Here is a 24438-nt window from a genome sequence, read left to right as displayed (position 1 = left end):
AACCCTACGGACGGCAGGGGAGCACAGTGGGTTAGCTCTGCTGCCTAACAGCGCCAGGGACCCGGGTTCCAATCCTGGCTTGGGTCACTGTGTGGAGTTTGCACATTCTCCCCGTGTCTGCGTGGGTTTCCTCCGGGTGCTCCGGTTTCCTCCCACAGTCCGAAAGACGTGCTGATTAGGTGCATCGGCCGTGCTAAATTCTCCCTCAGTGTACCCGAACAGGCGCCAGAGTGTGGCGACTAGGGGATTTTCACAGAACTTCATTACAGTGTCAATGTAAGCCTTACTTGTGACACGAATAAAATAAACTAATAAATGAAATAAACTAATGTGCAATCTTTCAACAGGGAATTCCTTTAGTGTTATTACCACCTCACTTGTGACAGGTAATTGCAAATGACAGCCTAATGTTCGTGAACAACAATTTGCTTACGCCACGTGATGATAAACCACCCTTGTTAGGGAGAGAAAAACTCCTTCCATTGGTGGGGGAAGTTCCTGATAAGAGGACGTCACCTTTAAAATCAGAGCCAGATAAATCAGGAGAGAAGTTCAAACAGACTCCTTCACAGACACTATACATTATTGTATCTCACTAAAGTAGCCCATGTTCACGGATTTGGGGCGGCACAGTGGTCAGCACTGTTGCCTCACAGCGACCCGGCAGATTCCCGGCTTGGGTCACTGTCTGTGCGGAGTCTGCACGTTCTCCCAGTGTCTGCGTGGGTTTCCTCCGGGTGCTCCGGTTTCCTTGCACAGTCCAAAGATGTCCAAGTTAGGTGGATTGGCCATGCTAAATTGCCCCTTAGTGTCAGGGGGAGTAGTTTGGGTAAATTCAAGGGGTTATGGGGTTAGGAATTGTGGGTGGGATTAGAGGGAAAGTTGGCCGATTGGATAGGTAACTGGATGTCTGATTGAAGACAGAGGGTGGTGGTGGATGGAAAATTTTCGGATTGGAGGCAGGTTGCTAGCAGAGTGCCATAGGGATGAGTGCTTGGTCCTCTGCTCTTTGTGATTTTTATTAATGACTTAGAGGAGGGGGCTGAAGGGTGGATCAGTAAATTTGCTGATGACACCAAGATTGGTGGAGTAGTGGATGAGGTGGAGGGCTGTTGTAGGCTGCAAAGAGACATAGATAGGATGCAAAGCTGGGCTGAAAAATGGCAAATGGAGTTTAACCCTGTTAAATGTGAAGTGATTCATTTTGGTAGGACTAATTTAAATGTGGATTACAGGGTCAAAGGTAGGGTTCTGAAGACTGTGGAGGAACAGAGAGATCTTGGGGTCCATATCCACAGATCTCTAAAGGTTGCCACTCAAGTGGATAGAGCTGTGAAGAAGGCCTATAGTGTGTTGGCTTTTATTAACAGGGAGTTGGAGTTTAAGAGCCGTGGGGTTATGCTGCAACTGTACAGGACCTTGGTGAGACCACATTTGGAATATTGTGTGCAGTTCTGGTCACCTCACTATAAGAAGGATGTGGAAGCGCTGGAAAGAGTGCAGAGGAGATTTACCAGGATGCTGCCTGGTTTGGAGGGTAGGTCTTATGAGGAAAGGTTGAGGGAGCTAGGGCTGTTCTCTCTGGAGCGGAGGAGGCTGAGGGGAGACTTAATAGAGGTTTATAAAATGATGAAGGGGATAGATAGAGTGAACATTCAAAGACTATTTCCTCGGGTGGATGGAGCTATTACAAGGGGGCATAACTATAGGGTTCGTGGTGGGAGATATAGGAAGGATATCAGAGGTAGGTTCTTTACGCAGAGAGTGGTTGGGGTGTGGAATGGACTGCCTGCAGTGATAGTGGAGTCAGACACTTTGGGAACATTTAAGCAGTTATTGGATAGGCACATGGAGCACACCAGGATGATAGGGAGTGGGATAGCTTGATCTTGGTTTCAGATAAAGCTCGGCACAACATCGTGGGCCGAAGGGCCTGTTCTGTGCTGTACTGTTCTATGTTCTATTATGGTCGGTGCAAACACATTGAGCCGAATGGCCTCCTTCTGCACTGTAGGATTCTATGATTCTAAAGGCTTATTGACTGTGAGGTACCTTGGTCAGTACTGAGTCTGTCCTGACCAGCTGTTGACACTTCTGTAATGAGTTTTAGGGTAAAGTTTAAAGTTTATTTATTAGTCACAAGTAGGCTGACATTCACACTGCAATGAAATTACTGTAAAAATCCCCGAGTTGCCACACTCCGGCGCCTGTTTGGATACACTGAGGGAGAATTTAGCACGGCCAATGCATCTAACCAGCACGTCTTTGGACTGTGGGAGGAAACCAGAGCACCTGGAGGAAACCCACGCAGACACAGGGAGAACGTGCAAACTCCACACAGACAGTGACCCAAGTTGGGAACCGAACCCAGGTCCCTGGTGCTGTGAGGCAGCAGTGCTAACCATTGTGCCACTGTGCTGCCCTAAGTAGTGACGTGTAGAATCCTGGCTGAATTTTCTCTCTTCAACCCCTAAAGTGCCACTCAGTTAACTGGGTACATGCGACTGGCTTCGAGAAACGAGATTAGAGTAACTTTTGATCAGGGAAGGTGAAGCGGCAATCTGATGCATGTGTACAGGAATGAGAATTAAATAAGGAACAGCTCTTATCACCATTCCGTGGTTGCGTAACTAATTGCAATGAATTTAGAAGGAAGGAAGGAGGGGTTTAGCTCGGGACCCACACTTTATGTCAGTCACTGGTTGACACTTCCATCTCCTGAGTGGGAAAGTTGAGAGATCTGAACAGATGTTTCAGTGCTGAGGCCACATCTGGATGTCAAACATCCCATGTCGCCATTGGAAGAAGAGCAGGGCTGCCATCCCCTGGCCAATGTTCACCTTGCAGCCCACGCCACACGAAAATAAAATTTGTTTGACACGGCCATTTATCTTGTTGCTGTTTTTGGGATCCTGCTGTGTGCCTTGTAGGGCTGCTGCCCTCCCTACTTTGTAACCGTGACTACCGTTAGCTGTGCAGCACGTTGGGTGATCACAAGGTTGTGAACCATGCCATATGAAGGCAGGTCTGCCTGTATTTTCACGAGCTTTGAATTATCAATGATAAATATTTGAAGAACAAAGATTTTGAAGGGTTGGAGAATGGGACTGAGTGGAGTGATAGGTCAGAGAGCGAGCAGAGGTGCGATGGGCTGAATAGCCTGTTTGGACTGTAGAATTCAGCCACTCTATACTTCTGTGGGTTCAACTATACACTGGTATGAAAGTTTATTTATTAGTCACAAGTAAGGCTGACATTAACACGGCAATGAAGTTACTGTGAAATTCCACCACACTCCGGCGCCTGTTTGGGTCAATGCGCCTAACCAGCACGTCTTTCAGAATATGGGAGGAAACTGGAGCACCCGGAGGAAACCCATGCAGACATGGGGAGAACGTGCAAACTCCACACTCTACAGCACAGGGACAGGCCCTTTGGCCCTCCAAGCCTGTGCCGATCATGATGCCTGCCTCAACTGAAACTTTATGCACTTACGGAGTTCGTGTCCTTCCATTCCCATCCTAATGAAGCCCAATCCATCACACAAACCAGCCTCCCATCCATTGACTCTGTCTACACTTCCCGCTGCCTCGGCAAAGCCAGCATAATCAAGGACCCCACGCACCCCGGACATTCTCTCTTCCACCTTCTTCCGTCGGGAAAAAGATACAAAAGTCTGAGGTCACGTACCAACCAAGTAGAGCAGCTTCTTCCCTGCTGCCATCAGACTTTGAATGGACCTACCTTGCATTAAGTTGATCTTTCTCTGCACCCTAGCTATGACTGTAACACTACATTCTGCACTCTCTCCTTTCCTTCTCTATGAACGGTATGCTTTGTCTGTGTAGCGCTCAAGAAACAATACTTTTCACTGTATGCCAATACATGTGACAATAATAAATCAAATCAAAGATCATGTATTCGTCTCGATGCCATTGTATGTATAGAGCAGAAGAAACAATACTTTTCACATGTGACGATAATAAATCATGATGTGGAGTTACCGGTGTTGGACTGGGGTGGGCACAGTAATTAGTCTCACACCACCAGGTTAAAGTCCAACAGGTCGGTACGGTAGCACAGTGGTTAGCACTGCTGCTTCACAGCTCCAGAGTCCTGGGTTCGATTCCCGGCTTGGGTCACTGTCTGTGTGGAGTTTGCACATTATCCTCGTGTCTGCGTGGGTTTCCTCCGGGTGCTCCGGTTTCCTCCCACAGTCCGAAAATGTGCGGGTTAGGTGGATTGGCCGTGCTAAAATTGCCCCTTAGTGTCCTGAGATGCGTAGGTTAGAGGGATTAGTGGGTAAATATGTAGGGACATGAGGGTAGGGCCTGGGTGGGATTGTGGTCGGTGCAGACTCGATGGGCCCAATGGCCTCTTTCTGTACTGTAGGGTTTCTATGATTCCATGAGGTCAATTTGGTAGCACGAGCTTTCGGAGCACTGCTTCTTCATCCACCTGACGAAGGGGCAGTGCTCCAAAAGCTCGTGCCACCAAATAAACCTGTTGGACTTTAACCTGGTGTTGTGATAATAAATCAGATCATTTGTGTTGAGATAGGTCATGGAAATCTGATCGGCGTGTGACATCTTTTGGAAAAACTAATTTAAAACTAAAACGCTGCATAACCCGTAATGGACCGAATAGATCAACAGCAATCTGTTTTTACTCTTAGGCTCATTCCAGGCTGAACGAGTCGAGTGAGAAGTTGGACCTGTTGAAGCATTCTTTAGAGCAGAGATTAAATGAGCTCCCGGAGGACCACCCCAAGGGCTGCATCATTAAAGAGGAGCTTGTCATGTCAAGCTCACCGGCCTTCAGCAATCGGAACAGCTCTTCTTACCAGCAGAACCAGTACAGCACCCTCTACAAACCATCACCGCTGACAGGTAAGGTGTTTGCTCTCATTGCTCATTGGAATGTGAGCATCGCTGCCAATCATTACCCACCCCTGATTGTCCCCAGCACTGTCAGCCGGGGCTGGTTTCTTCCCTTGGGCGATTTGAGTAAGCCAGTTTGTTCTGTAAAGCAATCGAGTCTACCATTTGCAGTGGGCTGGACGTTCCTGTCAGCACTTGTTCTTGTCTGTGGACTTCCTGTCGGATTTTGCACTCAAACATGCTGTAAATTTGAGGTCCCAGGAGCCGTGAGGACAGGACAGGCAACTGTACATCTCCCTAACCAACCAGATTTAAGAATTATTAAAAGGCAGGAAGTTAAATTGAGCAACAAGAGGTCACTTTATTGCCATCATCGTCATTGTTTACAGCACCTCCAAGTTTGGTATTAATGTTGAAATTTCCCTTTGTATTCTAATATCGCTGTGATCTAGAGACAAAAGAAGCGCTGCTCTTGACACTGACCATTAGGGGATACCCCTATTCACCATCACCCAGTCTTGAAGAGAAAACATTTGCCACGACTCGCTATCTTCTGTCGCAAGGCCATGCTTTTATCCAAGTTCTCACCATCCCTCCAATTCCATGAGCTTCAGTTTTATTAACCAGCCTTTTATGTGGTACTTTTTTTCAAATACATTCTTGAAATCCAACACCCACTGCTATCCCTTCATCGACCCCCTCTGTCCCTTCATCGACCCCCTCTGTCCCTTCATCGACCCCCTCTGTCCCTTCATCGACCCCCTCTGTCCCTTCATCGACCCCCTCTGTCCCTTCATCGACCCCCTCTGTCCCTTCATCGACCCCCTCTGTCCCTTCATCGACCCCCTCTGTCCCTTCATCGACCCCCTCTGTCCCTTCATCGACCCCCTCTGTCCCTTCATCGACCCCCTCTGTCCCTTCATCGACCCCCTCTGTCCCTTCATCGACCCCCTCTGTCCCTTCATCGACCCCCTCTGTCCCTTCATCGACCCCCTCTGTCCCTTCATCGACCCCCTCTGTCCCTTCATCCACCCCCTCTGTCCCTTCATCCACCCCCTCTGTCCCTTCATCCACCCCCTCTGTCCCTTCACCACAGATTCAGTGGGATTAGTCGAGTACAATCTGCCTTTTACAATTCTGTGCTGGCTCTCCTGAATCTCTCCACGTCCAGGTTGGGTTTTTCCCTAGTTGTTGTCATTAACAGCTTACGCAGCGCTGCTGTTAAACTGACTGATCTGCAGGTCCTTGCAATATCCTGGCAGCCTTTCTTGAATTATGAGTGACATTGTGCCACTCTCCAATCCTCTGGCATATCTTCCTGGTTCCAGGGAGGATTGTGGCATGTCTTTTTATCTCCAATCCCGCACCCTTTTTGAATCATCAGGACTCAGCCATTTAGCCACTCTAACCGTAGCCGGCCTCTCCAATACTTTCTATCAATCTTCACCTCATCCATTACCTCTACTTTCTCACTATTCTCTTCCCTTGTAAACACCAATACAAAATACTCATCAAGTATTCTGCTCTTATGGTGCACTTTGAGGTAGATAGACCCAACACTTCCTCTTATTACTGACCTACTCTTATTAATGCTCTCCCATCGGATGTAGGCGTCGCTGGCTGGGCCAGCATTTGTTGCCCATTCCTAATTTCCCTTGAACTGAGTGTCCCATTCGGCCAATTCCGAGGGCAGTTAAGAGTCGGCCACATTGTTGTGGGTCTGGCGTCACATGTAGGCCAGACTGGGTAAGGACGGCAGATTTCCTTCCCTAAAGGACACTAGTGAACCAGAATGGGTTTTACTATAATCTATGATAGTTTCACAGACACCATCACTGAGACTAGTTTTCAATTCCGGATTTATTAATGGAGTTTGAATTCCACCAGCTGCCGTGGTGGGATTTGAACCCGTGTCCCCAGAACATTAGCCTGGGCCTCTGGATTACGAGTTCAATGACATTACTACTATGCTACTGTCTACCCTGTTTACATACAGTTAGAAGAATACTTCTTATGTTGACTGTCATCCTGTTCTTATATTCTTTCTGCTGGTCTTAGTCTCTTCTTCACTTCCCCTCTCATCCAATCTTTGGATTTGACTGGATTCTAATTGAGCTGCATTGTGGACCCTCTTTCAGTCTCTCCATCTCTTCCACCGTCCATGTAGTCCTGGTTTTGCATCCCTTCCCCTTTTCACCTTTGTTGGAATGTACCATGCCTGTCTCCTTAAAGAGCACCCATTATAACCTGTTTATAGTTTTTCTGGTCAATATTTGGTTCCCTTGTATCCTGGCTGGAATCCTCTCTCATCCATTGAGATCGGCCTCTTCCACCCCGGACGTGGGATTGTTCTTTTCTCTTTTCCACTGTTAATCTTAAACCTTCCGATACAATGATCATTCTTACCCAAGTGATCCCCCCCCTGACAGTTGGTCCACTTTGACCCGTCTCCTTCCCCAGATCCAGCAACATCGTTTCCCAAGTTGGATCACAAATATACTGATTGAGGAAGCTCTTGCGTTTCAGAAATTCTTCCCCCTCCCCACTTCACCTTGTTTCTAACATTATCCCAATCCCCCCGATATCACCACTCTTATCGTTCTTGCACACCTCTGATTTTGCTGCAAATTTACCCCTCTATCTCTCTGTCTCGTTATTTGGACCCCTACAGGAATATGCCCGGTGATGTTAAAGTTTATTTATTAGTGTCACAAGTAAGGCTTACATTAACATTGCAATGGAGTTACTGTGAAATTCCCCTAGTCGCCACACTCCGGCGCTTGTTCGGGTCAACGCACCCTAACCAGCCCATCTTTCAGACTGAGAGAGGAAACTGGAGCACCCGGAGGAAACACCACACGGGGAGAACGTGCAAACTCCACACAGACAGTGACCCAAGCCAGGAATTGAACCCGGGTCCCTGGCGCTGTGAGGCAGCAATGCTAACCACTGTGCCAGCGTGCCACCCACTGTGCTGCCCTATAACCAATAATGTGTTCACACCCTTCTTGCTTCTTGAGTCAAGCCCAGATGGATTCTGTCTCTGCCGCCTCAAGGACGTGCTCCCGTTTCAACACTATCCTGGTCAGTGCTACCATGCCTCTCCTTTTCACTTCCTACTTTTCTGTAAACATGAAACTTCCAGCCCTCTACATTCGTAAGCCCTGTTATTAGCACTAGATCACATTTCCACATGAATAGTTGTGTTTGGAGCTCACCAGCCTTATTCACCACACTTTGTGCATTTACATGAGCGCATTGTGAATCTTCATAGCCCTTCCCTCACACTATCCAATGCATTTCCCCCCCCCCCCCCAGTTTAGTTTAAATCCTCCCCACCCACATGGATGAGCCTTGTCGTGAGGACTTTGGCCCCAGTCCTATTGAGGTCCACCTTTCCCCGCCCCCCCCCCCAATCTCCCTGTTTCTAGTCTCACTGCAGTGTCGGACTGGGAGTAATCCAGAGATTGTTACCTTTTCAGGTCCTGCATTTAATTCCTCCTTCGCCTCTCAATACCCAACCTGAAGGACCTCAAGGCCTTCCTCCATTATGTCGTTGGGCCTGGCCTGTGCAACAACTTCTGGCCTCTCAGAATATTCTGTACTCTCTCCATGATGTTCTTTTCCTTTACACCAGGAGGACAGCGCAGCATGTAGAATTAGTGATGATATTTTACAGATAGATCTGTCTTCCACTCTGCAATCTCCAGTACCATCTGCATCTCTATGTTGAGGTGTTCTCTCCTGTGCAGTCCCTGGTCCATTGGTGCTCTCCAAGGTATCATTCCTCCCAGCAGTCTCCAAAGCGGAATACTGCTTCCTTTTCTAGACGGCCCATTCCCGAACACACTCAGCCTGTGCGGGTGGCTAACTCCTGGAGCGTACGATCTTCCCTGATGCTCCACTGGGACCCCAGCTCAGTAATCTTGAGCTGGAGATGAAGTCTGTGGAAATACTCCTTACACGCCTGGGCCCTATGGCACATGAAGTGTCCTGAAGTCTCCACCTGATAGAGGAATGGCAAGCAACTGGCCATGATGTAAGGGGGAAAAAAAATAAGTTAGAACCAGCCTGAAGAGATTTGGATAAATATTTACAAGTCTTGGAGTTTCACAGCACAGAAAGAGGCCCTTCGGCCCATCTTGTAAGCGTCAGCAATCAAACACCAATCTATTCTAATCTCATTTTCCAGCATTTGTGTGCTATGACATTTCAAGTGCTCATCTAAATGTTCTGAGAGTTCCCACCTCGACCACTCTTTCAGGCAGCGAGTTCCAGATTCCCACCACCCTCTGGGTGAAAAAGCTTTTCCTCAAATCCCCTCTGTCTCCTGTCCCTGACCTTAAATCTCTGCCACCTAGTTATTGACCCCTCTTCTAAGGGGAAAAGTTCCTTCCTATCTACCCTACCTATGTCTTGTACATCTCGATCAGGTCCCCCCTCGGGCTTCTCTGCTCTAAGGAAAACAACGTCAGCCTCTCTCCATCGCTGAAACACTCCAGCCCAGGCGGCATCCTGGTGAATCTCCTCTGCACCCTCTTCTCCCAATTCTCCCTCAAGTGTAGCCGAACAGGCACTGGAGTGTGGCGACCATGGGATTTTCACAGCAACTTCACTGCGGTGTTGTTGTAAGCCTACTTGTGACACTAATAAATAAACTTTAAAAACTTTGTAACGAGACTACGTGCGCAGGTTCTGGCTGACAAACATTCACCTTTCTTAAACTCTTCCAGGACAGCGTCCAACTTGGTGTCGTTAAAGACAAAATGTTGTAGTTCTTGATGATGGTGTTCAATGGTGTGCACGTCCTTCTTACAGTGAGGTGTGAAGAAGGAGGATTTGTGCAGCAGTGGGATTAGAGCAAAAGGAGAGGTATGAACTGGATAGGTGACCAGCACAGAGACAGTGGGCTGAATGGCTTCTCTCTGTCTCTCTGCTGTTTGATTGGGTAGTTCCAGCTGTTAGGGCGATGGGTTTGGGAGTCCGAGAAGACAAATCCAGCCAGCTGTCTCTCTGGAATTTGGCGTCAGGCGGTGACATAGTGGGTTGGGTTGTAAAGTAAGGTGAGTGCTAAGGGTAAAGGTACTGGGGAGGTACTCAGTGAGGGGGTAATGAGCAAGAATGGTTCATTTCTAATCGAGAAGCAGCACTACAGGATGATCTGCCTTTTGTTTATTTCAGGCACGCTGGAGGTCCGAATTGCCGGTTGTACGGGTCTTTTGGAGTCTGTTCCAGGCCGCTCCCGTGGGTCTGGTATCCCTTTGCCTTCGTACAGCCCCAACGAAGGGAGAACCTCTTTCATGAGCAGGACGAGCCGGGGTCTGTACGGGAGGAGTGGCAGCGGCAGTGGCCGGAACCTCATCATCAAAAGTGAAGAATTGTCCAGTTGAGTACATTCAGCAGAGATTGTGTGACTTTGTGTTTGTGGTTTAACCGTGAGACTCGACATTAGCCACGGGATCTCCTCATGCTCAGTCAAAACTATCAGTCCAATCCTAACGCCAGAAATAGGAGCAGGAATAGACCACTCGACCCTTCGAGCCAGTTCCGCCATTCAATAATGTCATGACCGATCAGATTGTGGTCTTAACTCCACGATCCCGTCTGCTCCCCTTGATCCCTTAATTGTGAACTAAAAATCTGCCTTGGGATGTATTCAAGGAGCCATCCTTCCCTGCTCTATGGAAGAGACTATCAAAGACTTAACACATCTCAAGAGATGTTCCACAAGAGGAAACGTCCTCTCAACCTCGATCTTGCCAAGACCTCCCCCAAACCCCCACCCCTGAACCTTACATGTTCAGGAAGGTCTCATTGTTCTAAACTCCAATGAGTAGCGACCCAATCTGCTCAACCTTTCTGCATAAGATAATAGATAAGCAAGCTCCAAATCTTGATGGCCTCTTGTCAAGAAATATGGTTGACCTGTAACTGAAATTTTCCAATGTCACACCGTGATTTCTGTTGATCATTTGGGGTTTTGTCAGCTGCATCCTGTGGTGAAAGCTAGAGTCCGTTTTTGGAAGCTACGTTACAAGAAGGTTGTCGGTAAACCACCAGGTGAAGCTGAAAGACAGCAGCAATCGCTGAAGTTCACCGGTGGTGCACGCATGGTGTGGGCTCCCAGCATCATCTCGAATGCAGATTGTTTGGGGCGGCACGGTGGCACAGTGGTTAGCGCTGCTGCCTCACAGCGCCAGGGACCCGGGTTCAATTCCCGGCTCTGGTCACTGTCTGTGAGGAGTCTGCACATTCTCCCCGTGTCTGCGTGGGTTTCCTCCGGGTGCTCCGGTTTCCTCCCACAGTCCGAAAGACGTGCTGGTTAGGGTGCGTTGGCCATGCTAAATTCTCTCTCAGTTTTTGATTTGATTTATCATTGTCACATGTATTAACATACAGTGAAAAGTATTGTTTCTTGTGCACTATACAGACAAACCATACCGTTCATAGAAAAGGAAACGAGAGAGTGCAAAATGTAGTGTTACAGTCATAGCTAGGGTGTAGAGAAAGATCAACTTAATGTGAAGTAGGTCAGTGCACCCGAACAGGTGCTGGAGTGTGGCGACGAGGCGATTTGGAGATTGTCACCGACTTCAGGAAGTGTAAAGGAGAACATGCCCCTGTCTACATCAACGGGGATGAAGTAGAAAGGGTCGAGAGCTTCAAGTTTTTAGGTGTCCAGATCACCAACAACCTGTCCTGGTCCCCCCATGCCGACACTATAGTTAAGAAAGCCCACCAACGCCTCTACTTTCTCAGAAAACTAAGGAAATTTGGCATGTCAGCTACGACTCTCTCCAACTTTTACAGATGCATCATAGAAAGCATTCTTTCAGGTTGTATCACAGCTTGGTCTGGCTCCTGCTCTGCCCAAGACCACAAGGAACTACAAAAGGTCGTGAATGTAGCCCAGTCCATCACGCAAACCAGCCTCCCATCCATTGACTCTGTCCACACTTCCCGCTGCCTCGGGAAAGCAGCCAGCATAATTAAGGACCCCACGCACCCAGGACATTCTCTCTTCCGCCTTCTTCCATCAGGAAAAAGATACAAAAGTCTGAGGTCATGTGCCAATCGACTCGAGAACAGCTTCTTCCCTGCTGCTGTCAGACTTTTGAATGGATCTACCTTGCATTAAGTTGATCTTTCTCTACACCCTAGCTATGACTGTAACACTACATTCTGCACTCTCTCCTTTCCTTCTCTATGAACGGTATGCTCTGTCTGTATAGCGCTCAAGAAACAATACTAATACATGTGACAATAAATCAAATCAAAAATTTTCACAGTAACTTCATTGCAGTGTTAATGTAAGCCTACTTGTGACACTGATAAATAAGTGTTAACAGTTGGTGGGACGTTTCACCCGTGGGGCGGGAATAGTCAGGGTGCTGCCACAGTAAGTTCCACTGTTGTCGATATGTAACTGGGCTGGACAGCCTTCAGACAAATCCCTTTATTAAATGTTGCAGCTGATCATGATGCTATCTACTCAAATTTGTTAACTTTGTGAATTTCTACGTGATGGTTTATACATCAGCTAAGGAGAAATTTATTAATTGTTGTCTAACTATTTTTGTTACTTTTAAAAAAGATCAAAACTAGGAGCAGGAGGCCATTCAGCCCTTCGAGCCTGCTAGAAAACATTCAATATCACCATACTTCCTCACTGTGGGGTGGCACAGTGGTTAGCACTGCTGCCTCACAGCACCAGGGACCCGGGTTCAATTCCCAGCTTGGGTCACTGTCTGTACGGAGTCTGCACGTTCTTCCCGTGTCTGCGTGGGTTTCCTCCGGGTGCTCCGGTTTCCACCCACAGTCTGAAAGACGTGCTGGTTAGGTGGATTGGCCATTGCCCCTTAGTATCAGGGGGACTAGATAGGGGTAAATACATGGGGTTATGGGGATAGGGCCTGGGTGGGATTGTGCTCGGTGCAGACTCGATGAGCCGAATGGCCTCCTTCTGCACTGTGGTTCTATGGCTGATCCTCTATCTCAACGCCATATTCACACTTTCTCCCCATACCCTTTGCTGCCATTAAAATCTAAAACATGATCGATCTCTTTCTTGAATATACTCAGTGACCTGGCCTCCAAGGCCTTCTGTGGGAGAGAATTCCACTGTGCAAGTGAAGAAATATTCCCTCAAGTCAGTCCTAAATGGTCTACCCCGTACCCTGAGCCTGTGACCCCTGCTTCTAGATTTCCCCCACCTTGGGAAAACATTCCCGTTAGAATTCTCTACGTTTTGACCAGATCTTTCCAAACTCAAGTGAATACAGGCCCAGTCGAACAAATCTCTCCTCAAAGGACAGCCCCACCGCCAATCCCTCTATCAGCCGAGTGAACCCCTGGTTCTGGACAGCCCCACCATCGGGAATATCCTCCCTGCATCCACCCTGCCTAGTCCTGCTAGAATTTTATAAGTCTATGAGATTCCCCTCATTCTTAACTCCAGTGAATACAATCCTAACCGATTCAATCTCTCCTCAAACATTAAAGGGAGAGGAGACATGGTTGCCTCATATTCCATTTAATTTACAAGCGCTATAGGTAAGTAAACCATTGGAACAGCAATCTTACCCTGATCAACTCTCTCTGTTTATTTATTGCATCCGTTGAGTTGTGGGAACACTGAGGAATCTCGATTGGTCCACGGATTCCTTACAGTGCAGAAGGAGGCCATTCAGCCCATCGAGCCTGTACCAACAACAATCCCAACTAGGCCCTATCCTTGTAATCCCATGTATTTACCTTGTTAATTGCCCCTGATGTGAAGGGGCAATTTAGCACGGCCGATGCACCTAACCAGCACATCTTCGGAGTGTGGGAGGAAACTGGAGCACCCGGAGGAAACCCACGCAGACACGGGGAGAATGTGCAAACTCCACACAGCAACCCGAGGCCGGATTGAACCCAGATCCCTGGCGCCGTGAGGCAGCAGTGTTGTTAACCAATGTGGCACCATCATAGAATCCCTACAGTGCAGAAGGAGGCTATTCGGCCCATTGAGTCTGCACCAACCACAATCCCCCTCCAGGCCCTATTCCCGTAACCCCACATGTTTACCCTGCTAATCCCCCTGACACTAAGGGTCAATTTCGCATCACCTATCAATCTAACCCGCATACCTTTGGAGTGTGGGAGGAAACCAGAGCACCCGGAGGAAACCCACGCAGACATGGGGAGAAGGTGCAGACTCCGCACAGACAGTGACCCAAGCTGGGAATTGAACCCGGGTCCCTGGCGCTTTGAGGCTGTAGTGCTAACCACTGTGCCACCGTGCCGCCCACTTTTGTTGCCTCTAGATTTGACTATTCTTCTTGACTATTCATCTTCAATCGCAGGAATCAGTCTGAAAATTTGGGTGAGGTATTGGGGGTGGACAGCCAGGAGCCATGGAACAGTACCTTTGCAGGAGGCAGGAGGGAGCAGGAGTCAGCATTGATACAGACTGTGATGAGCAGCTCATCCTGATAACCTCAAACCTTCCATCTCCTTTTCCCTGCAGGTGATGTGAGTGCAGTCCTCAAGCTGGATAACACTGTTGTGGGGCAGACTGCATGGAAAGCAGCGGGGGAACAATCATGGAATCAGACCTTCACCGTGGAGCTGGAGCGTGTGAGTATAAGCAATCATAGACCAGGACATCCACTGATTCCCACCGATAAATCGCCACTATTTGCAAAAGGAGAGAGGGAGAAAAGGTGGGATTACAGAGAGCTTAGCCTAACATCAGCAGTCGGGTGAATGCTAGAGTAGATTATAAAGGAGGTGATGAAAGGATAGGTAAAAAAAAATAGCAACAGAACTATCAAAGTCAGTATGGATTCATGGAAAGGAAATCATGTTTGACAAACCTACTGGAGGTTTTGGTGATGAAACTGGCAGAATAGATACGGGGGAACCAGTAGATGTGGAATATGGTGTGTGGTATCTTGGGGATCAGTGTGGGGGATTGTATTGTGGGGGGTATCTCGGGGATCAGTGTGGGGCATTGTATTGTGTGTGGGGCATCTCGGGGATCAGTGTGGGGGATTGTATTGTGTGTGGGGTATTTCGGGGATCAGTGTGGGGGGATGTATTGTGTGGGGTATCTCAGGGATCAGTGTGGGGGATTGTATTGTGTGTGGGGTATCTCGGAGATCAGTGTGGGGGATTGTATTGTGTGGGGTATCTCGGGGATCAGTGTGGGGGATTGTATTGTGTGTGGGGAATCTCGGGGATCAGTGTGGGGGATTGTATTGTGTGGGGTATCTCGGGGATCAGTGTGGGGGATTGTATTGTGTGGGGAATCCCGGGGATCAGTGTGGGGGATTGTATTGTGTGGGGTATCTCGGGGATCAGTGTGGGGGATTGTATTGTGTGGGGTACCTCGGGGATCAGTGTGGGGGAATGTATTGTGTGGGATATCTCGGGGATCAGTGTGGGGGAATGTATTGTGTGGGGTATCTCGGGGATCAGTGTGAGGGATTGTATTGTGTGTGGGGAATCTCGGGGATCAGTGTGGGGGATTGTATTGTGTGTGGGGAATCTCGGGGATCAGTGTGGGGGATTGTATTGTGTGGGGTATCTCGGGGATCAATGTGGGGGATTGTATTCTGTGTGGGGAATCTCAGGGATCAGTGTGGGGGATTGTATTGTGTGGGGTATCTCGGGGATCAGTGTGAGGGATTGTATTGTGTGTGGGGAATCTCGGGGATCAGTGTGGGGGATTGTATTGTGTGTGGGGAATCTCGGGGATCAGTGTGGGGGATTGTATTGTGTGGGGTATCTCGGGGATCAGTGTGGGGGATTGTATTGTGTGCGGGGTATCTCGGGGATCAGTGTGGGGGATTGTATTGTGGGGGGTATCTCGGGGATCAGTGTGGTGTTTGTATTGTGTGGGGTATCTCGGGGATCAGTGTGGGGGATTGTATTGTGTGTGGGGAATCTCGGGGATCAGTGTGGGGGATTGTATTGTGTGGGGTATCTCGGGGATCAGTGTGGGGGGTTGTATTGTGTGGAGAATCTCGGGGATCAGTGTGGGGGATTGTATTGTGTGGGGAATCTCGGAGATCAGTGTGGGGGATTGTATTGTGGGGGGTATCTCGGGGATCAGTGTGGTGTTTGTATTGTGTGGGGTATCTCGGGGATCAGTGTGGGGGATTGTATTGTGTGTGGGGAATCTCGGGGATCAGTGTGGAGGATTGTATTGTGTGGGGTATCTCGGGGATCAGTGTGGAGGATTGTATTGTGTGGGGTATCTCGGGGATCAGTGTGGGGGATTGTATTGTGTGTGGGGTATCTCGGGGATCAGTGTGGGGGATTGTATTGTGTGGGGAATCTCGGGGATCAGTGTGGGGGATTGTATTGTGTGTGGGGAATCTCGGGGATCAGTGTGGAGGATTGTATTGTGTGGGGTATCTCGGGGATCAGTGTGGAGGATTGTATTGTGTGGGGTATCTCGGGGATCAGTGTGGGGGATTGGATTGTGTGGGGTATCTCAGGGATCAGTGTGTGGGATTGTATTGTGTGTGGGGTATCTCGGGGATCAGTGTGGGGGATTGTATTGTGTGGGGAATCTCGGGGATCAGTGTGGGGGATTGGATTGTGTGTGGGGAATCTCGGGGATCAGTGTGGAGGATTGTATTGTGTGGGGTATCTCGGGGATCAGTGTGTGGGATTGTATTGTGTGGGGTATCTCGGGGATCAGTGTGGGGGATTGTATTGTGTGGGGAATCTCGGGGATCAGTGTGGGGGATTGGATTGTGTGTGGGGAATCTCGGGGATCAGTGTGGAGGATTGTATTGTGTTGGGTATCTCGGGGATCAGTGTGGAGGATTGTATTGTGTGGGGTATCTCGGGGATCAGTGTGGGGGATTGTATTGTGTGGGGTATCTCGGGGATCAGTGTGGGGGATTGTATTGTGTGTGGGGTATCTCGGGGATCAGTGTGGGGGATTGTATTGTGTGTGGGGTATCTCGGGGATCAGTGTGGGGGATTGTATTATGTGGGGTATCTCGGGGATCAGTGTGGGGGATTGTATTGTGTGGGGTATCTCGGGGATCAGTGTAGGGGATTGTATTGTGTGGGGTATCTCGGGGATCAGTGTGGAGGATTGTATTGTGTGTGGAGTATCTCGGGGATCAGTGTGGGGATTGTATTGTGTGTGGGGAATCTCGGGGATCAGTGTGGGGGATTGTATTGTGTGGGGTATCTCGGGGATCAGTGTGGGGGATTGTATTGTGTGTGGGGTATCTCGGGGATCAGTGTGGGGATTGTATTGTGTGTGGGGAATCTCGGGGATCAGTGTGGGGGATTGTATTGTGTGGGTATCTCGGGGATCAGTGTGGGGGATTGTATTGTGTGTGGGGAATCTCAGGGATCAGTGTGGGGGATTGTATTGTGTGGGGTATCTCGGGGATCAGTGTGGTGGGTTGTATTGTGTGGGGAATCTCGGGGATCAGTGTGGGGATTGTATTGTGTGTGGGGAATCTCGGGGATCAGTGTGGGGGATTGTATTGTGTGGGTATCTCGGGGATCAGTGTGGGGGATTGTATTGTGTGTGGGGAATCTCAGGGATCAATGTGGGGGATTGTATTATGTGTGGGGTATCTCAGGGATCAGTGTGGGGGATTGTATTGTGTGGGGTATCTCGGGGATCAATGTGGGGGATTGTATTCTGTGTGGGGAATCTCAGGGATCAGTGTGGGGGATTGTATTGTGTGGGGTATCTCGGGGATCAGTGTGGGGGGTTGTATTGTGTGGGGAATCTCGGGGATCAGTGTGGGGGATTGTATTGTGTGGGGAATCTCGGAGATCAGTGTGGGGGATTGTATTGTGTGGGGTATCTCGGGGATCAGTGTGGGGGATTGTATTGTGTGTGGGGTATCTCGGGGATCAGTGTGGGGGATTGTATTGTGTGGGGTATCTCGGGGATCAGTGTGGGGTTTGTATTGTGTGGGGTATCTCGGGGATCAGTGTGGGGGATTGTATTGTGTGTGGGGAATCTCGGGGATCAGTGTGGGGGATTGTATTGTGTGGGGAATCTCGGAGATCAGTGTGGGGGATTGTATTGTGTGGGGTATCTCGGGGATCAGTGTGGGGGATTGTATTGTGTGCGGGGTATCTCGGGGATCAGTGTGGGGGATTGTATTGTGGGGGGTATCTCGGGGATCAGTGTGGTGTTTGTATTGTGTGGGGTATCTCGGGGATCAGTGTGGGGGATTGTATTGTGTGTGGGGAATCTCGGGGATCAGTGTGGAGGATTGTATTGTGTGGGGTATCTCGGGGATCAGTGTGGGGGATTGTATTGTGTGGGGTATCTCGGGGATCAGTGTGGGGGGTTGTATTGTGTGGAGAATCTCGGGGATCAGTGTGGGGGATTGTATTGTGTGGGGAATCTCGGAGATCAGTGTGGGGGATTGTATTGTGTGGGGTATCTCGGGGATCAGTGTGGGGGATTGTATTGTGTGTGGGGTATCTCGGGGATCAGTGTGGGGGATTGTATTGTGGGGGGTATCTCGGGGATCAGTGTGGTGTTTGTATTGTGTGGGGTATCTCGGGGATCAGTGTGGGGGATTGTATTGTGTGTGGGGAATCTCGGGGATCAGTGTGGAGGATTGTATTGTGTGGGGTATCTCGGGGATCAGTGTGGGGGATTGTATTGTGTGGGGTATCTCGGGGATCAGTGTGGGGGATTGTATTGTGTGGGGTACCTCGGGGATCAGTGTGGGGGATTGTATTGTGTGTGGGGTATCTCGGGGATCAGTGTGGGGGATTGTATTGTGTGGGGAATCTCGGGGATCAGTGTGGGGGATTGTATTGTGTGGGGTATCTCGGGGATCAGTGTGGGGGATTGTATTGTGTGTGGGGTATCTCGGGGATCAGTGTGGGGGATTGTATTGTGTGGGGAATCTCGGGGATCAGTGTGGGGGATTGTATTGTGTATCTCGGGGATCAGTGTGGGGGATTGTATTGTGTGTGGGGTATCTCGGGGATCAGTGTGGGGGATTGTATTGTGTGGGGAATCTCGGGGATCAGTGTGGGGGATTGTATTGTGTGTGGGGAATCTCGGGGATCAGTGTGGAGGATTGTATTGTGTGGGGTATCTCGGGGATCAGTGTGGAGGATTGTATTGTGTGGGGTATCTCGGGGATCAGTGTGGAGGATTGTATTGTGTGGGGTATCTCGGGGATCAGTGTGGGGGATTGGATTGTGTGGGGTATCGCAGGGATCAGTGTGTGGGATTGTATTGTGTGTGGGGTATCTCGGGGATCAGTGTGGGGGATTGTATTGTGTGGGGAATCTCGGGGATCAGTGTGGGGGATTGGATTGTGTGTGGGGAATCTCGGGGATCAGTGTGGAGGATTGTATTGTGTTGGGTATCTCGGGGATCAGTGTGGAGGATTGTATTGTGTGGGGTATCTCGGGGATCAGTGTGGGGGATTGTATTGTGTGGGGTATCTCGGGGATCAGTGTGGGGGATTGTATTGTGTGTGGGGTATCTCGGGGATCAGTGTGGGGGATTGTATTGTGTGTGGGGTATCTCGGGGATCAGTGTGGGGGATTGTATTATGTGGGGTATCTCGGGGATCAGTGTGGGGGATTGTATTGTGTGGGGTATCTCGGGGATCAGTGTAGGGGATTGTATTGTGTGGGGTATCTCGGGGATCAGTGTGGAGGATTGTATTGTGTGTGGAGTATCTCGGGGATCAGTGTGGGGATTGTATTGTGTGTGGGGAATCTCGGGGATCAGTGTGGGGGATTGTATTGTGTGGGGTACCTCGGGGATCAGTGTGGGGGATTGTATTGTGTGTGGGGTATCTCGGGGATCAGTGTGGGGATTGTATTGTGTGTGGGGAATCTCGGGGATCAGTGTGGGGGATTGTATTGTGTGGGTATCTCGGGGATCAGTGTGGGGGATTGTATTGTGTGTGGGGAATCTCAGGGATCAGTGTGGGGGATTGTATTGTGTGGGGTATCTCGGGGATCAGTGTGGTGGGTTGTATTGTGTGGGGAATCTCGGGGATCAGTGTGGGGATTGTATTGTGTGTGGGGAATCTCGGGGATCAGTGTGGGGGATTGTATTGTGTGGGTATCTCGGGGATCAGTGTGGGGGATTGTATTGTGTGTGGGGAATCTCAGGGATCAATGTGGGGGATTGTATTATGTGTGGGGAATCTCAGGGATCAGTGTGGGGGATTGTATTGTGTGGGGTATCTCGGGGATCAATGTGGGGGATTGTATTCTGTGTGGGGAATCTCAGGGATCAGTGTGGGGGATTGTATTGTGTGGGGTATCTCGGGGATCAATGTGGGGGATTGTATTCTGTGTGGGGAATCTCAGGGATCAGTGTGGGGGATTGTATTGTGTGGGGTATCTCGGGGATCAGTGTGGGGGGTTGTATTGTGTGGGGAATCTCGGGGATCAGTGTGGGGGATTGTATTGTGTGGGGAATCTCGGAGATCAGTGTGGGGGATTGTATTGTGTGGGGTATCTCGGGGATCAGTGTGGGGGATTGTATTGTGTGTGGGGTATCTCGGGGATCAGTGTGGGGGATTGTATTGTGTGGGGTATCTCGGGGATCAGTGTGGGGTTTGTATTGTGTGGGGTATCTCGGGGATCAGTGTGGGGGATTGTATTGTGTGTGGGGAATCTCGGGGATCAGTGTGGAGGATTGTATTGTGTGGGGTATCTCGGGGATCAGTGTGGGGGATTGTATTGTGTGTGGGTATCTCGGGGATCAGTGTGGGGGATTGTATTGTGTGTGGGGTATCTCGGGGATCAGTGTGGGGGATTGTATTGTGTGGGGAATCTCGGGGATCAGTGTGGGGGATTGTATTGTGTGTGGGGAATCTCGGGGATCAGTGTGGAGGATTGTATTGTGTGGGGTATCTCGGGGATCAGTGTGGAGGATTGTATTGTGTGGGGTATCTCGGGGATCAGTATGGAGGATTGTATTGTGTGGGGTATCTCGGGGATCAGTGTGGGGGATTGTATTGTGTGGGGTATCTCGGGGATCAGTGTGTGGGATTGTATTGTGTGTGGGGTATCTCGGGGATCAGTGTGGGGGATTGTATTGTGTGGGGTATCTCGGGGATCAGTGTGTGGGATTGTATTGTGTGGGGTATCTCGGGGATCAGTGTGGGGGATTGTATTGTGTGTGGGGTATCTCGGGGATCAGTGTGGGGGATTGTATTGTGTGGGGTATCTCGGGGATCAGTGTGGAGGATTGTATTGTGTGGGGTATCTCGGGGATCAGTGTGGGGGATTGTATTGTGTGTGGGGTATCTCGGGGATCAGTGTGGGGGATTGTATTGTGTGGGGTATCTCGGGGATCAGTGTGTGGGATTGTATTGTGTGGGGTATCTCGGGGATCAGTGTGGGGGATTGTATTGTGTGTGGGGTATCTCGGGGATCAGTGTGGGGGATTGTATTGTGTGTGGTATCTCGGGGATCAGTGAGGGGGATTGTATTGTGTGGGGAATCTCGGGGATCAGTGTGGGGGATTGTATTGTGTTTGGGGTATCTCGGGGATCAGTGTGGGGATTGTATTGTGTGTGTTACGTTGGGGAATTGTAACGAAGGAGTTCCTTGACTTGAGGATGCCCCGAAATGCTTCACACTGCTTGAACTGTAGTCCCTGTTGTTATGTACAAAGTAAGACATCTGGTTCATAGCAAGGGTACATAAACAGCGTCAAATTTGAGCAGATAATCTATTTTAAGAATGTTGGTTTGGGAGAAAAATTGCCATGATCCTGGGGAGAATTGCCCTGGGTCTGAATCAGTCTTCCCAGAACGTTCAGCTGTGCCACTGGATTACCCATCCAGTGTCATTCCCGCTAAGCCGCTGTGTTCCCCCACTTAAAGGTAGGTATTCCGAGCAGTGGAAGCTGGGAAGAGGTACGGAGCAGTTCTGGGACCGACATTGATTCCGACTCAGGAATCTGATGAACTCTGTCAAATGCTGCAGTCTCTCCCAGCACTGGGGAGTGTTGGTTACCAACTTGTCCAAGACTTGCTTGGGAATGACGGGATGGGCCTTGTACACAGAGCCGTAGCTGGGGGATTTGAGATTAAATCTATCAGCCTTTCAGTGGGGGTGCAGGGGAGACGGAGGAGCTGGCTGGTTCCGTGACTCTATTCGAGATGCCCCTGACGTTTGGATTGGAATGATGTTTCTGTTGTGTTGCAGTTCCGGGAGTTGGAGATCAGCATTTACTGGAGGGACTGGCGGTCCCTTTGTGCCTTAAAATATCTCAAACTGGAAGACTTCCTGGACAACCAACGACACGAGATACAGCTGGATTTGGAGCCTCAGGGGGTGCTGTTGACAGAGGTACGCACCCCGTCCGTTTTACTGTCGCGGCTTCTTCGAAACTTACTGCCAATGAAACTGCTTACCATCCTGCTCTGCTGTTCTCCCCGCCGTTCCCCCTCACTCCTTTGTTTAACTCCCCCACATCCTTCCCTCTCGTGGCTACAGCTGGCAGGAAATGTCGAGGGGAGACACTATTTAAAGAGCCAGTGTGTACGAATCCCTCTGGCTGGGGTTTTTCACACTCCCCCGTGACATGTTGTGTGGCGGCCGCAAGATCCTCCACTCTCTACGGGTCTTCCCGTTTTCCGTGGGGTGGTGGTGGTGGGGTTACTCTCTGTGCTGGGGTGGATGGTGCGTTGCTGCCTCGGGGTGGGGGGGGGGGGGGGGGGTGGTGGTCCGCTGCTGCCTCGGGGGGGGGTGTGGTGCGCTGCTGTCTGTGGGCTTGGGGAGGGAGCGGAGGTGTTGGGGGGGGGGGGGGGGGGGGGCGGTGGGGTGGTGGTGGGTGGAAGGAAGGGGAGATGTGGGTTGCTGTCGATGGGACCGACTGGGAAACTTTGACGTGTGTGTCTGTGTGCCTGTGTGTGTGTGTGCCTGTGTGTGTGTGTGTGTGTCTGTGTGTGTGTGTGTGTGTGTCTGTGTGTGTGTGTCTGTGTGTCTGTGTGTGTGTGTCTGTGTGTGTGTGTCTGTGTGTGTGTGTCTGTGTGTGTGTGTGTGTGTGTCTGTCTGTCTGTGTGTGTCTGTCTGTGTGTGTCTGTCTGTGTGTGTCTGTCTGTGTGTGTCTGTCTGTGTCTGTCTGTGTGTGTCTGTCTGTGTGTGTCTGTCTGTGTGTGTCTGTCTGTGTGTGTCTGTCTGTGTGTGTCTGTCTGTGTGTGTCTGCCTGTGTGTGTCTGCCTGTGTGTGTCTGCCTGTGTGTGTCTGCCTGTGTGTGTCTGCCTGTGTGTGTCTGCCTGTGTGTGTCTGCCTGTGTGTGTCTGCCTGTGTGTGTCTGCCTGTGTGTGTGTCTGCCTGTGTGTGTGTCTGCCTGTGTGTGTGTCTGCCTGTGTGTGTGTCTGCCTGTGTGTGTGTCTGCCTGTGTGTGTGCGTGCCTGTGTGTGTGCGTGCCTGTGTGTGTGCGTGCCTGTGTGTGTGCGTGCCTGTGTGTGTGCGTGCCTGTGTGTGTGCGTGCCTGTGTGTGTGCGTGCCTGTGTGTGTGCGTGCCTGTGTGTGTGCGTGCCTGTGTGTGTGCGTGCCTGTGTGTGTGCGTGCCTGTGTGTGTGCGTGCCTGTGTGTGTGCGTGCCTGTGTGTGTGCGTGCCTGTGTGTGTGCGTGCCTGTGTGTGTGCGTGCCTGTGTGTGTGCGTGCCTGTGTGTGTGCGTGCCTGTGTGTGTGCGTGCCTGTGTGTGTGCGTGCCTGTGTGTGTGCGTGCCTGTGTGTGTGCGTGCCTGTGTGTGTGCGTGCCTGTGTAGTTAGTGGCCGTCCTAACAGGTTGTTGAGTGGCGATAAAGCAAGATTCACACCATGCAGGACTGGAGTGCGGGTTGTTGAGCCAGTGAGGGGGCAGAGGAGGTAACACTGAGGGGTGGGGTGGTGGTGTGGGAAAAAGTGAGGTCAAGGTAAGTGGGATGGGTTAAGGTGGGCAGGCAGGCAGGGTGAGAGCAGCGAGTGGTGATGAGGGGGACGTACGGGAGGAATTTATGGGTAGAAGGGAGGATCTGGCATGGGCAGCACGGTGGCACAGTGGTTAGCACTGCTGCTTCACAGCGCCAGGGAGCCGGGTCCAATTCGGGGGAAAGTGTGCGTGTGGGAGAGTGGGGAGAGTGTATGTGTGGGAGAGTGGGGAGAGTGTATGTGTGGGAGAGTGGGGAGAGTGTATGTGTGGGAGAGTGGGGAGAGTGTATGTGTGGGAGAGTGGGGAGAGTGTATGTGTGGGAGAGTGGGGAGAGTGTATGTGTGGGAGAGTGGGGAGAGTGTATGTGTGGGAGAGTGGGGAGAGTGTATGTGTGGGAGAGTGGGGAGAGTGTATGTGTGGGAGAGTGGGGAGAGTGTATGTGTGGGAGAGTGGGGAGAGTGTATGTGTGGGAGAGTGGGGAGAGTGTATGTGTGGGAGAGTGGGGAGAGTGTATGTGTGGGAGAGTGGGGAGAGTGTATGTGTGGGAGAGTGGGGAGAGTGTATGTGTGGGAGAGTGGGGAGAGTGTATGTGTGGGAGAGTGGGGAGAGTGTATGTGTGTGCACGATTGTGTGTCTGCTTTGATGTGTATGTCTGTGTGTAGA

At 50.3% G+C, this 24438-nt stretch overlaps 1 protein-coding gene across 1 annotated transcript in view; it reads left to right on the top strand.

Moving 5' to 3' along the window:
- Nucleotides 1-24438, top strand: part of LOC144507664 (serine/threonine-protein kinase N2-like) — an 86930-nt gene that overhangs the window by 872 nt on the left and 61620 nt on the right. Inside the window, exons 2-5 of the mRNA XM_078234821.1 lie at nt 4676-4889; nt 10062-10265; nt 14392-14501; nt 22062-22205. Coding sequence (XP_078090947.1) covers nt 4799-4889; nt 10062-10265; nt 14392-14501; nt 22062-22205 — 549 coding nt within the window. The 5' untranslated portion in view covers nt 4676-4798. The remainder of the gene's footprint in view (nt 1-4675; nt 4890-10061; nt 10266-14391; nt 14502-22061; nt 22206-24438) is intronic.

This window comes from Mustelus asterias, chromosome 19 (genome assembly GCF_964213995.1).
Source record: "Mustelus asterias chromosome 19, sMusAst1.hap1.1, whole genome shotgun sequence".
NCBI lineage: Eukaryota > Metazoa > Chordata > Chondrichthyes > Carcharhiniformes > Triakidae > Mustelus > Mustelus asterias.
The sequence above is the reverse complement of the archived record's forward strand: the minus strand, read 5'-3'. Positions and strand labels throughout refer to the sequence as shown.